We start from the raw sequence: 13,941 nt of genomic DNA, 5'->3' as shown, positions 1-13,941 counted from the left end.
GTTTTAATTTTTTTTAAATATTACCTAATCATACACTTAACTAAATTATCTTACTAAGAGTTTTACAGATTATTTTTGTGGATTTTCTAGATTTATAACCACATCATTGTCTGCGTTCTTCCTTTCAAACAGGTTTATTTCAGTTTCAGTTTCATGTCTTATTTTGTTCATTGATATTTCAGTTTCATGTCTTTGCACATTAACAAGGTTATCCAGAACAGTAGAGAATAGCAATGATAGTAGCAGGGATTCATAGCTTATTTCTGATCTTAGTGGAAATTAAGCCTTGGTTTTCTCATCTGTAAATTGAGAAAGGTGGACTAGATGACACCCAAGTTCTGTCTGAGTATTAAATTCTATGCTCCAAGTTCTAAAAGTACATGACATATCTATATTTCGCACCCCAAAAGTGGTATGGTGCCAGTTCATTTTCTATTTGAATGATAGCACTTTTTTTTCCTCCCAAACTAAAATCACACTATGACTATGTAGAATCATATGATATAAACATAAATAAGTCATACTCTGCATGTATTTATATATTTCGTGTATGGTTTACTCTTCTGTATCCCCTCATACATCTTTGTACATTCCTTCCTAGCTGGTCTGATTCAGCTTTGGTTTTTTTTTATTCCTTTCACTCAAAAAGCATTAGCACTTATAATGGGCCAAGGGTAGTATCTTGCCCATCAGAGGCAGTCAGTCACTGTTGAATGCATGAATTTCAGCCCTGTTGACCCTAATTTCACCAATAAGGACATTAAGACTTAGGTTAAGTGACTAACCCAACGTCACATAAATAATTAGCCACAGAGCCAAGACTAGAATTTAGGAATTTGGTAAAGCCAGTGCAGACCTGGCCTTAAGAATGGCATTATGAGGTTAATCACTTGAAGCTTTCATTTATTTGAGAGTCTAGCAACTCCCTGTAAACATAAAGCAAAATGAATGGAACAGAATTTGATTCTTCCATGTTATAGTACAATCCAGTGGAAGTAGTCTAAATTCATTCAAATTCCTAGAGCTTAAAATAGTCTGTAGAGAAGAGGGATATTCTTTTTGTTTGGGAAAAGAGAATTTAGAAAAGTCACAGTGGAACATTCAGCTCTTTCTTTTATAATAGCAGAGAAAAGGAGACAAATGTTCAGCGTTAGCATAATCAGACTGCGTGGTGTTTTCTGCCTGATGGCTCAGAGAGCACGGCTTGCAATTCTGATTCCACCCATTCTGAGGCAAAACAAGCAACATGGAAATGAATTCCTATTGCTTTGGAAAGAACATTCAAAAGCTAATTCCTTGGGAGAACAATGGCTGCATTTCTTAAGATGATGTATTTAAAAAAAAAAAAAACTGTAACTAGGCACATCTTAACAAAACAGATAAACAAATTGACAGTATGGAAATATCCTACCAAAATAAATGTCCTTTGCTCACCTGGAATTGTTAACCATTCAAAGTAAATTCTGCACATCTATCCTCAAGTGACATATGGCACTAATTTATTCTTCATACCTATCCAGAAACCTAATGGAAGCTTTTGTAGAAGGTCTTCATCACTCCAAACAGAAATACCTGAGAGTTCTTTTTTTCTATGTCTCAGTCTTTAGAACTGAGCAACGTGAAATTCCTTGGAATGCTTTTTCCCTTGAGTTAAGGTCAGAATCACTGTCCTTATTTGGCGAAAGAAAAGCCTGCATTTATCTTCATCAATACTATGTCTTACCAACAACTACAGAACTCGAGCCTCTTTTTTTTCCCCCTTGACTTCTTCACTGAGTAATAAATTATACACAGCTTAGGGATAGAGGGAAAAACATCATGCCAACTCTCAGAAGACTTGGGTTTGGATCTTGGTTCTGCCCCTAATTAGCTCCATGATCCTGAGCAAATCATCTTCTCATTTGTGAAAGAAGTTCAGCAATAGCTACTTCATAACATTGTTGGGAAACATAAGAGATAAAGTGTGTAAAATTACTTCATAAAATGCTAAACGAAAGACACCCATATAGAATTTTCCAAGGCATCATATTTTATGGTATATTATAGAACATCAGGAATTTTGAAAATTATGAGAAAGTAGTTTTTAAATAGTAAAGTGTTGTGCTGATATCAAACACACACACAGACACACCGACACATACATACACACACACATACAAAATGCTATCTAAAGGCAAGGTGGTATTATCTGGAGCAGAAAGGAACTCAAAAATCAATTCTTTTAATCGCCTCATTTTATAGAGCAGCGCGTATTTGACAGGCACATTAAGGCACAGAGAAGTCAAGTACTTTCTCCAAGGTCACACAGCCATTAGTGGCAGTGCCAATACCAGAAACTGGGTTTGGACTATTACAAATAGGTTTTCTGTTTCCCACTGCACAGTAGTAGTAAAAAGGATGCTAACCTGGGAATCTAGATTTGATCTCTAACAAAAATGAATCTTTCAAATCATTAAATGAAAATTCCAATACACTTCAAAGAAAGAATGTATGCAGCATATACTTCCTTCATGAGGACATCCGGAACTGCACACGTGCAGATGGTAAGCCACTATGCACATTTATTTTTCATTTAGGACATAAAAGAAAAGCTATAAAAGCTGACCATAGCTCTTCTGGCAAACAGCAGGATTCACTACAGACTTTGTAATTGCATACAAGCATGAGAGGGCCTCAGAAGCAAAGATGAGCCAGTAGGATACAGCTTAAATAGAACCCACTCTGATCACGGCTCCAGAGGGCCCAGAGCAATTTGTGGTGCTGTGGCCACATGCCACTATTTCAACTCAGTTTCCCACAACTTGACATTTCAGTTTCCTGACTGCTAGCCAAAACAAGGGTGGATTTTGTGCATTAAACATCCCTTGCTTCATCATAGCTAGGTTTTTGGAAAAAGAGAAAAAGAGGCCCATAAAAATTAGTGGGGATTTAGAGCTGGTGATTTTGTGTATTGTCAAAGTGCTGCTGATGAGACGTGTCAAACAACCAAGTCTCATCTTGGCCCCAGTGTCTTAGGGACTGTCTGGTTTAGTCTTGGTAAGATTAGGATCAAGAATGTCTCAGATACAGACCCTATGGCCAACTTCTAAGCCTTACCACACACACACACACACGCACACATACACATACACACATATATAATGTATATAAATAGAGAGAGGTGTATATGTGTGTAGACAGAGACAGAAAAAGAGACCACTTTAGCTCTAGATTGTGGGCTCAAATCTAGAAATGACAGATCAAGTCGTAGTGGAAATTATGAATAATACTTCTTATCTAACAATGGACAAGCATCACCTACTATATTTCAACTTCTTTATGTACTTATTTATAGTTACTAATAATGTTAGTAGTAGTAATAACTATAAACAAATGAACTAATATTCACTAAGCTTTTACAAAGTGCCAGGTATTCTTCTAAGGGCTTTACAGGTATTTATTCACTCCTCATACAATCCTATGAAGTAGAACTATTATTTTCTCCATTTTTAAGATGAGGGCGCTAAGGCACTACAAGGTGAAGAAGTATCTTGCCCAAGGTTATGGAGCTAGTAAGTGGTAGAATAAGACCTGAATCCAGGTATCCAGAGCCAGAATAGTTGGCACAGAGGCACCATCTCTGTAGATCTCTCCAAATGTTCTTCCTTTTCTTACCCAAAATCAACCCAATTATAATTGACCAGGTTGCATGAGATTATATTGTAGTTTATGTATTCCAAAGAAAAACGTTTCTTTTTTTTTTTTTTTTGTGAAACAGAGTCTCACTTGGTCGCCCAGGTAGAGTGCAGTGGTGTCATCATAGCTCACTGCAACCTCACACTCCTGGGTTCAAGTGGTCCTCCTGCCTCAGACACCCAAGTAGCTGGGACTACAGGCACGTGCCATGACATCTGGCTAATTTTCTTATTTTTAGTAGAGACGGGGTCTCGCTCTTGCTCAGGCCGGTCTCGAACTCCTGAGCTCAAGGGATCCTCCCACCTTGCCCTCCCAAAGTGCTAGGATTACAGGCGTGAGCCACTGAGCCCAGCCATCCAAAGAAAAACATTGCTAAGAAACTGAATCAAATCAAGAAGAAAATAAAATGCGTTTATTGTAATTTGAAAACATAGAAGTTAAACAGATTAAACAGCTTAGTTGCCTCATTTATAACAGATGTAGCAGATCATAAGCAGTCAGAACAAGACAGCTATCTCACTTGTTGTAATTTGAAAACAAACAAAAGTATAAACTCTCATCTTACCTCACATATAATGAGATGGGTACAACTGTATTGAGAATAATAATATATGACCAGAATGTTAAGAATCCTGAGAACACAAAGTTCTTCTCTCCTTCATTCCAAAAGAGGAAAGTTCTGAATTGGTCCCCAACTTGATTCTCCCAGATTGAATTTCCTATTGCAAGAATAATTCCCAAGCATACCAGAAACCCAAAAATCTGAAATAAGAATTGAAGTCTGGTTAAGGTTAACTTGAACCCAAAAGTAGTTTATCAACATGATCTAATTACACTTCTAACTCCAAGAAATTGTCATTTGAAAAGCAAGTTATGCAAACCTCTTCTTACCATTAATCATGTGAATAAAATTTAACATTTCTATTTTGGGAACTCAGCTAAATATTTTACATACATTTTCTCACCTAATTCTCCCATGGCCTCTCTGAGACAAAAACAATTATTACCCCTACTTTACAGATTAAAAACAAAACACAATGAAACAGAAACATGAAAAGATGATATAACTTGTCTATGGTCACACAGCTAACTTCACATCCTCAATTTGTGTTAAGTATACATATTTAAGTGGCTTAATTAAAGAAAACCATATGCCACGATTTGTCCTAGACAGCCTTAGTTTACAGCTATTGTCCAGGTGTAACATCAATAATTTTCTAGTCATCCTTGAAGGTATAATGTTTGGATGATAAGCTATATGGTAACCTAAGGCATAAAAGCAAAAGGAAGAAAAGATCAGTGATGACTGTTTCAGACTAGCTCAGTCTCATAGCTGTAGATTTGGCTACAAATTCCTTACTTGAGGTCAGCAAGAAATAGAAGGATTAATTGAAACAGTTTATGACATGTATACTTTCTTTTTGAGATTAAAAAAAGTGGGAAGCAACCTGAAAACTGTTAGCAGACTCTTATATTGTTATTAGTTTGAGTATTAGAAAAACACCTATTTTGTAGGTATAACTAGAGAGACAATAAGGTCGTGAGTCCATAATCCCAGCCTTGGAAAGGAAGGACACAAACTCAGTGAACGTGGTAAGACCTGAGTTGACCAAGATGTTATGGGGACATTGTTCTGCTAAGTGTCACACTCTGAGACCAGCCATGTTGAGGGAGGAATGGGGCTAGAGAGCAGGAATACGTTTTCCTCTATTTCCTTTTTCTTCCAAGAAAGAATATTCAGAAGTTCTAAGACTTCTTTCTTCTTTATTCTCTCTTGAATAAAACAGGCACATAAGAAGACAAAGACAAGAAAAACCTGACTTAAAGTATATTAGAAAACCACGTATTAGAGCAAAGTAGAACTCTGAATCCCCCAAATCCTACCAATTCAGCACCCATATCATAGTATCCTCTTTGCTCTTAATGTCTGATACTATAAATTAATTGAACTGAATTACTTTAAGAGCATTAAAATTGGTGATACTTGGCATTAAATGCCCTAATTTAAGGATGGATTTGGCTTCTAAGTCCCCAATGGATTAGCCTATCCTCAAGTATAAAAAGCTGGGCCGGTCCCTGCTTAACAATCAGTAATTTTACTCTGTGGTGGGTAGACATGCAATTGCCATGCCAGCCCTGGGAGTGGGACCAGGAGTATTTACACTAGGAACTCTAGGAGGGGCACAGGCTCTTTATGGGCACATCCCCTTGGCCTCATGGACTCTGTACCAAAGGGACTGGTATAGCTGGAGGAAAGCCCGGGCCTGCGGGTGGTATGGAAAGTAGAACACAGAGCCTGGCCAATATTCTGTGCCCAGCAAGTGTTATTTCCCTTCTTTCCTTATTCTGAGTCCAACTATTACATATTAGTTAAGCAAATGTATATTGAGCTTCTTTATGATTATGATTCTGTGATGAGGTGCATGGGGAAACATAGTTCAAAGTCACAGTCCTTATATTTAAAGTCACTGTCTTCAAACTTACCACCTACTCGCAGAGACAAAGGAATATTACACAAAGAGCCAGATAGCAATCAGATCCACAGTATGAGGTAGCACAAGATGAACTGACAAAAGGATGGAATGGGAGGAATACCTGAATGTTTTTGGTAAACGGGTGGTAGAGAAGATCATTTCAAAAAAAATCCAAAAGTGAAAAAAAAAATGTAGCAGAAAGATAACCATGGGCTTAGGAGATTTAGAAGACTCTACGAAGGAGGAGACCTGTGACTTGGGCCTCAGAGGATTCGTGAGCAGAGCCAGCTACATAATTTCCAGGGTTCAGTACAAAGTAAAAATGTAGGACCTCTTGTTCAAAAATTATTAAGAATTTCTAGATGGCAAAAGCAGATTCATAAACCAAGCATCAGGCTCTTTTGAGTGTGGGGCCTTGTGTGGCTATATAAGTCACACATACATGAAGCCAGCCCTGTCCATAAGCTGTGTAGAGAGGACTTCAGCAAAGGTAAGACAACAAAAACACAAAACTGCCTATAAAACTATGTTTTATCAGGTGAATGTGATAACCACTAAAAACTATGTTTTGTTTTTCAAAAAACAATCCTTGGACTATGGGGACTTTGCAAGATGGTGAAGATCTCCATAAACACTAACCTACCTCTCATGATAATCCTACCACTGGTTGGGAAATCACCATAATCTAGAAAGCAAAGGGCAGTGTAACTGAGCCCTAGTGCAAAATCCTCAAACACAAACTCCGCAAGGAGAATGTAGCCTTCTGAAAGAATTCCCAACAAAATACAAGAAATATATTAAGATACCAATGACTAGTGATATTGCCTAATTTCACACTTACCCACAATACTAGAGTATTCATCAGTCTGTCAATGCTTGTCCTTTTAAACTTTGTCTTACCGCTGTTCTGCATTAGTTTAGTGTCAGGACCTGCAAAACAAAAGTAAATAACAACTTTGAAATTATTAGATTATATATTAGTATTATCAATTCCTACTCATATCACATGTTTCTGAAAGAAAAAATATGTTTCATATTTTCTCTTTACAAAGACAAAATTGTACATAAACAATTCCAAACACCAAGATCAAAAATGGGTGACCTATTATGCCTTAAGAAGTCCAATTCTAGATCTGTTTCCCAAAAAGATTTGTGGTGCCTTTAATGACGAAACTAGAATAACTCCAAAAAACACATTAGCAAGTAATTTAAATGTTTACTGTGTATTGCATATTATACAAATAATATGTACTTTTTTAAGGGCAAGAATTGTCTTTAATCTTGTGTTAAATTTATTTCAGGTAACACATTATCTCATGATATAACAGTGCTCGTTCAAGGAATCCTAAGAATATTATAACTGCTTTAGAAGTAGGTTACTAAATGATTAACAAAGCAGAATATAAAAATACATTACTAAGAAAATTCCTTGTGGACCAAGAAAATGCTAAATAGAAGCAATCAAGTTTTAATTAAAACTAATTTCTCCAGGGTTCCCTTTCGACATAGTCTTCCCATGATCGTCAATCCATGTGGCCACATAATATAGCTGTAAAGAGGAAATGAAAGGAGAAAAAAAGAGGCATATGTGACATCATATACCACTCTAGAGGTCAGGGAGGGATACGCACAACCTTAGAAGACTTTCCTTTACTTAAAAGACAAATAGAAGCAAAGGTTGGGGACCTGTAACAATTCATTGTCTTCAGTTGTAAACTGTCCCTCAGAGTCCTGTTCCTAGCTACTGCTGTGTAGAGACCACCCACATTTTCTCAGAACTATGTATTAAACTCATATGGACATTGAGGGTGGAAAATGTTTCTTTTATAGTAAAGATCACAAAGACCAAATAAAGTTTGTGATTGCTAAAAACTGAAATATTCACAGACCAGTTTGGTGCTAAAATTTACATTTCTGAGACACACAAACACACACATACTAACAAAGAATCCACTTTAGGAGTTGTTAAGTAGTTACTTAAATATATCCACACATGTTTATATACACATCTCTACTTCCCCTCATAGTCCAAGATCTTTAAAGAATTTTCTACATTCAACACCCATCTCTCACTCATTACTCAACCTAGTTTCTGGACCAGCCACTACACCAAAACAGACCAGGTATTATAATTAATATCCTCCATGACTTCTTAGCCTCTCAGCAGCCTTTGACACTGTTGACTATTCCATCCTGTTGAAACACACTCTTCCCTTAGCTTCTGTGTTACAATGTTCTCCTGATTTTCCTCTTACCTCTTTGGTAGTCCCTTCTCTGTCTTCCATAATGCTCACTCCCTCTACCCAGCCATTAAATATTGCAATTCCTTAGATTGAGACATAGCTCACCTTCTCTTTTTACTCAATCCACCTTCCCTGGGCAATCTTACTGAAGACCATAGCTTTAAGACCACTAGCTTTAATGGTCAGAGACCAAATGTATATATCCACCTCATACTGCTCCTCTGAGCTCTAAATCCATATATTTAAATCTATGTATTTAGTTGCCTACATGATATCTCCACCTGGATCTTTCTAATGGCCCTTGTCCAGTCTAGCTTGTGATCTTCCTCCAAAATTCTTGTCTCAGAAAATGGCACTGCCATCCATCCAGTTGTGAAGGTTGGGAGAAACCTAAGAGTCATAGTCGACACCTCTCTCATCCTCATCCTCAAATCTGGTCATCAAAGCTTGTCAATTCAACTTCCTAAAAATTTTCTGCATTTCTCTCTGTTTTCATAATCCCCACCCTAATCCAAAGTGCCATCATCTCTCAACTGTGAATGCCTAATAACTTTGTCTCCCTGCATCCACTGTGCCCCCAAGACTAATCAATATTTTCCTCCTCCCCTACCCCAATCATGCACTCCTTCCAGAACCTGCTGTCCATTTACAAACATTATAAACACCCAGGCAAGAGTGAACCTTTCAAATTTAACATATACATACCCCACCTGTTTAAAAACTCTCAATGGCCTCCTCAAGCTCTTAGGCTAAAGACCAAAATTCTGGATACAGACCACAAGGTCCACCTGCATGGTCCAGCCCCTACTCATGTCTCCAGTCACAGATATATCTCCATCCTCTGTGCTCTCCATGCCCCACACTAGCCTTCTTTTGTGACCTCACTCTCCTCACTCCTACCACAGGACTTTGGCCCAGGATATGCCATCTGGTTTGAGATTAATGTCTCTCTCTCTCTTTCTCTCTCTCTGTCTCTCTCTGTCTCTGTCTCTGACTCTCAGTCTCTCCTAGCATCCTACCATGCTGAGAACCACATGAATGAAAGTACTGCATTTGTTCTTGTTCATATTCTTAATCACCAATAAGTAGCGAAAGCCCAGCATATAGTAGGCACTTAATAATTAACTTTTAGTAAATTCATTTATTGAACATCTGCTATGTTATAGGCAATGTGCATATGTGCTTTTAAACTATTATATCAGCTAATGCTTATAACAAGCTAATGCATTAGGTACTATTATCCTCAGTTCACTAATAATAAAAGTAAGGCTTAAAGAGGTGAACTTGCCTGAGATTCTCATCTAGTAAATGTCAGAGCCAGAATTTGAACCTCAATCTAACTCTAAAGTTCTTGTTCTTAACTACTATTTTTTAAAACTATATGAATGTATAGTCAACCAATATATATTTAAGACTATGTCTCATTCAGGATCCTAACAGGAAACAAATGACACATTGAACAAACATAATTGGGTTTATTTATAAAGAAACTCTTTATAAAAGTGTGGGTGGGGATACACGGGAAGCAAAAGGTCAGTGCAATTAGCAGAAGCCATCAAGCTGCTTCTCTACCTAAGCCCAAAGGGATGAGGGGAGGCAGTGGTTACTGGACCCTAACAGAAATAGGTGTGTAGAGTTTGCAGCCTTACAATGAGGGATCCAGCCAGCCTGAAGTGACCACACAGGAATGTTGCCTGGGGGAATGAATACCTTGACCTTAATCTTCTTTCTCCTTTTGATCTCTCCCCAGGAATCCCCAAGACAGGGCCCCACCAAAAGCCAAAATTCAAGAAAACCTATCAGATAGAGTAAACCAAACACGTAAGATTCCAGGGGTAGAGAGAGGGGGTGGAAAGGTTGAGAGGAGACCTGGAGCAAATGGAAGACATCCAGCACAAAAACCTACTGTGCACCAAGAGGGTGCCAAATGCTATAGACTCTGTAAGTGAATGAGATTCTTGCTCTCAGAAACAAGATTTCATCTCTTCTCTTGAGCAGAAAAGAAAAGGCATTTACCAGCCCTTGCTGTTAATGTATATTAGACCTTCATAAATTATAGGTTTGTAAAATAAACCATATCTGTGTCAATTATTAAATATATTCCTTGCACAATTCTTAGTGGTAGGTATAACTAGAGTAATCATACAGCCAGAATAGTTAATAATTCATTTGGGATATTTTTCATAAGATCTAGGTGCTCACCTGTAACTAGTTCTCCAACCAAATGACTCAAGACTCAGAGGTCTAAGACACTCATCTGTTCAACTCTGACAATGATGAAACCAATCACTAATTCTTCTACTGGCCATTATTCTAGTTAAGCTTTCTATTAACATTTGCGGCCAGACTAAAGTCAAGGCAGGTATGCTCTGCTTTACAAAATATCCTCCTGATAAAGGTCCCCTGCCAGTGAACATCCAGGCTATAGCACAAAAGAGGAGGGTGTTTCCCTTTCTCCACTGCCAAGTTCCAGAGAGCGGAAAATCTTCCCCAACTCTCAGCCTATGGAGCAGGCAGTGTGCTCTGAATTGAATTTGAAAGGAGGAAGAAGCAAGAAAAGGAAGGAAAATAACATTTGTTAAACATTCTCCTCCATGTGCATTATCTCACTGAGCCTTTACAATGACTCTAATGTATTCATTGTTATCCCCAAGTTACAGCAGCAGAAACTAAAGCTTAGGAAGTTTAAGTAACCAAGGCTTATAGTCTTACAGCTGGTAAACAAATCTGAACCCAGATCTGCCTGATCCAAATTCCATGAACTGTTACACTCCCTTGGAGGGTGACCTGCTCAACTCACCACCCCACTTCCTTGTACGTAAGAGAATTTTCCCAGAGAGACAACCTTATGAAGGAGAACTTGGCTCCTCGCGGGCTCACAACAGCTGTCCTAGCATGACATGCTGTAGCTGAACTACAGTCCTGAATTAGTCATTCCAAACAAGATCTTACAAATGCAAACAAAATGTTGGGCTACAGCCCATCCCTAGGATGAGGCACCCCCATTTCTATGATGACGGGGAGCAAATCAAGAGGGTATTTCCCATCAGAAGACCTTCAAGAAGTTTCCCCATCTTTAAGCAGGAAGGTAAAGGGAGGTTTACATACAAGCCTAGTTCTCTTTCTCTGTGTGCAAAGAAGATGCAAATAAGGAGATATATAATCATAAGTTTATTTTCCTGACTGAAAAAGGAAAGCGTCTGATGAGAAAATCATGAAACCAGACTCATCCTCAGATAAAAGTACATATTCTGCCTCATTTCTAGGGATTTCCCAAGTCCTTGCAATGGCAACGCCCCAAGCAGCAAGAGCCTCGCTAACACCCACAGCTGAGAGCATTTAAGAATTGGGACGACTTTTCTAGGTTCGGAACTCTTTTCAGTCTTTAATGAACATTTTGTTGTTACTGAGGGAAGTCAGCTAAGGAAAACATTCTGATTTTGATTGCACATATACTCAATGTGCCCAAAATACATATTAATTTGGTGTCACAATAAACAGGATTTTTAAAATCAAGGGCTGGCAATGGAAGCAATAGTACAACTTGAGTGGCTTTACGAAATGGTGCTACTGTCAGCTTCCTTAGTAAGAGAAAGCCACCTGGACTTACAGAGATAAAGCAGAGAAAGAAAATATGGCGGGCAAGAGGAGTGGGAGGCACCTCACCCCCATCCTGCACAGTCTTTCCAGAACCCTCTCTCCTGTTTACAAACAGTAGAAACAGCTATGGGATATAAACAGAAATGATTGCAAGATCTTCCAGAAGGCTTTTCCAAAAGGGCTGCTTGACCTTCACAAACTACAAAATTAACAGCACAGAGAGGGGTTTGCTTTCATACTCTTATCCGCTTTAAAGGCAGATTGATTAATACATAACATGACAGAGACAATTGGAACGGGGTGAATAAGGAGAAATTAAGCAGTAGGTATCCACCACCCACTGTGTAATCTGTGCCATGACGGCCCCAGCATCCTTAAAAATAAGTTCAAGCTGTCAATGTTTTCTCATACAGTGGGGCCAGCCTGGACTATTTTCAGAGCAATGATGTCTTCTCCCCGTGTCCTGCACTCTGAAGCCAACTCCAGAGCAGTACTTTGTGTGGCAAAAAGGCACTGTGCTCATTGGAACTTGAGAACCTTAGATTGCGCTGATGCATATTGCAGGAAGGGCTTCTTCACATAGATCTGGCCCCGTGCCACAAGCTGTACCTGCAAAAATAACCATTCCGAAACACCAGCTGGTGTTCCTCAGGACGCAGCCTCTCAGGATTATCTTCTCATTGTTGAGGGGGTGCTTGCTGTCCTTCCACGAGAGGACTCCCACGAATTTATCTAACTTGTTGTTAGGTGCCTCACAGACAACAATGCCTGGAAAATAAAAAAAAACAAACCTCTTTATGACTCTCCCCAAACTCTCTTTAGAATCCCATAGTACTATTTTAACACCAGCTTCTCTATACAGTACGTTTCCTTCTCTCTTCGACAGCATGGCGTTGCATGCATGGGGTTGCGCTAGAACAATGAGCTGGGAGGGACAAAGATGGAAATCCTTCAGATATTTTGAAACGTAGCTTTCTGTACTAGCCAAACAAGCACAGAAACCTCATGGGACCTGAGATAGGTTTTCCTTTAAAAAAACATTGCTTATCTTTACTTCTAGTTTGGAACAAATAATTTTTTAAACCATAAAGCAGGGACTCTCCTAAAAGTTTCTCTTATTTCATCTTTTAACTGAATGTGAACTTTCACACAGGTTAAGACGGCATACTTCTCGTTTCATGACAAAAGTTAATCATCTTCCTGGGCTCATAATCGGGATTTCAGAGGCCTCACTTTATTCCACTCCAGAGAAACCTGGGCCTGGTTTGCCACATGTGTCTGAGAATGCGTGTGATTCCTTTCAGCTGTTCCATGCTTCTTATCTTGATTAGATTCAGAGTTCTGGGGACTCTCAAAGGCACCATATAACTTGCCCAAAACTGGCCAGAAGATGTTTCTAGTTTCTTTAATTCCAAGCCCATTCCAAACCAAGGGCAAGCCCATTCCACATCAATGAATCAATTCGTTCCATTATTTCAATCAGAAAATATACATTCAGGGTGGGAATTCTCTAGATAAAAAACGAAACCAGAAATAATCTTTTACGGACCCTGTCACAAAACATAATTATTAGATTAATACACATTTCCATTGCAAACAGGTGAGGTTAAATTTTTAGAAGTAATTGGTATAAAGACATGAAAGACTGAACAGAACAGAGGGAGAGAAGGAAAGAGAAAGGGCAGAGAGGAAGAAAAAGAGAGAGGGAAGGTATGAAAAAGGAGGCTGTGGGTAGATCCAATCCAGGTTCAAACCAGAATCAGGGGTGAGATTAGTACCTACAAGTTTCTCTCTCTCAAAAACAATCAAAACACATTTATTTAATCAGAAGCCAAAGGGCAGTTGGAACATAAAATGTAGCATTCAGAAAATAAAAAGGGGAGCATATCTTTCTCGTTGGTTAAAGGGAAAGGCTATCAGATGAGCCTAGAGAACCTCTTATTATGCTG

General features: G+C 38.6%; 1 protein-coding gene across 1 annotated transcript in view; it reads right to left on the bottom strand.

Moving 5' to 3' along the window:
- ATP8B4 (ATPase phospholipid transporting 8B4 (putative)) overlaps window positions 1-13,941 on the bottom strand; it is a 230,142-nt gene that overhangs the window by 85,936 nt on the left and 130,265 nt on the right. Inside the window, exons 13-15 of the mRNA XM_069492140.1 lie at window positions 12,602-12,760; window positions 6,991-7,079; window positions 4,241-4,437 (exon numbers count right to left, since the gene is read on the bottom strand). Of these exons, the coding sequence (XP_069348241.1) occupies window positions 4,241-4,437; window positions 6,991-7,079; window positions 12,602-12,760 (445 nt within the window). The remainder of the gene's footprint in view (window positions 1-4,240; window positions 4,438-6,990; window positions 7,080-12,601; window positions 12,761-13,941) is intronic.

This window comes from Eulemur rufifrons, chromosome 2 (assembly GCF_041146395.1).
Source record: "Eulemur rufifrons isolate Redbay chromosome 2, OSU_ERuf_1, whole genome shotgun sequence".
Taxonomy (NCBI): domain Eukaryota; kingdom Metazoa; phylum Chordata; class Mammalia; order Primates; family Lemuridae; genus Eulemur; species Eulemur rufifrons.
The sequence above is the reverse complement of the archived record's forward strand: the minus strand, read 5'-3'. Positions and strand labels throughout refer to the sequence as shown.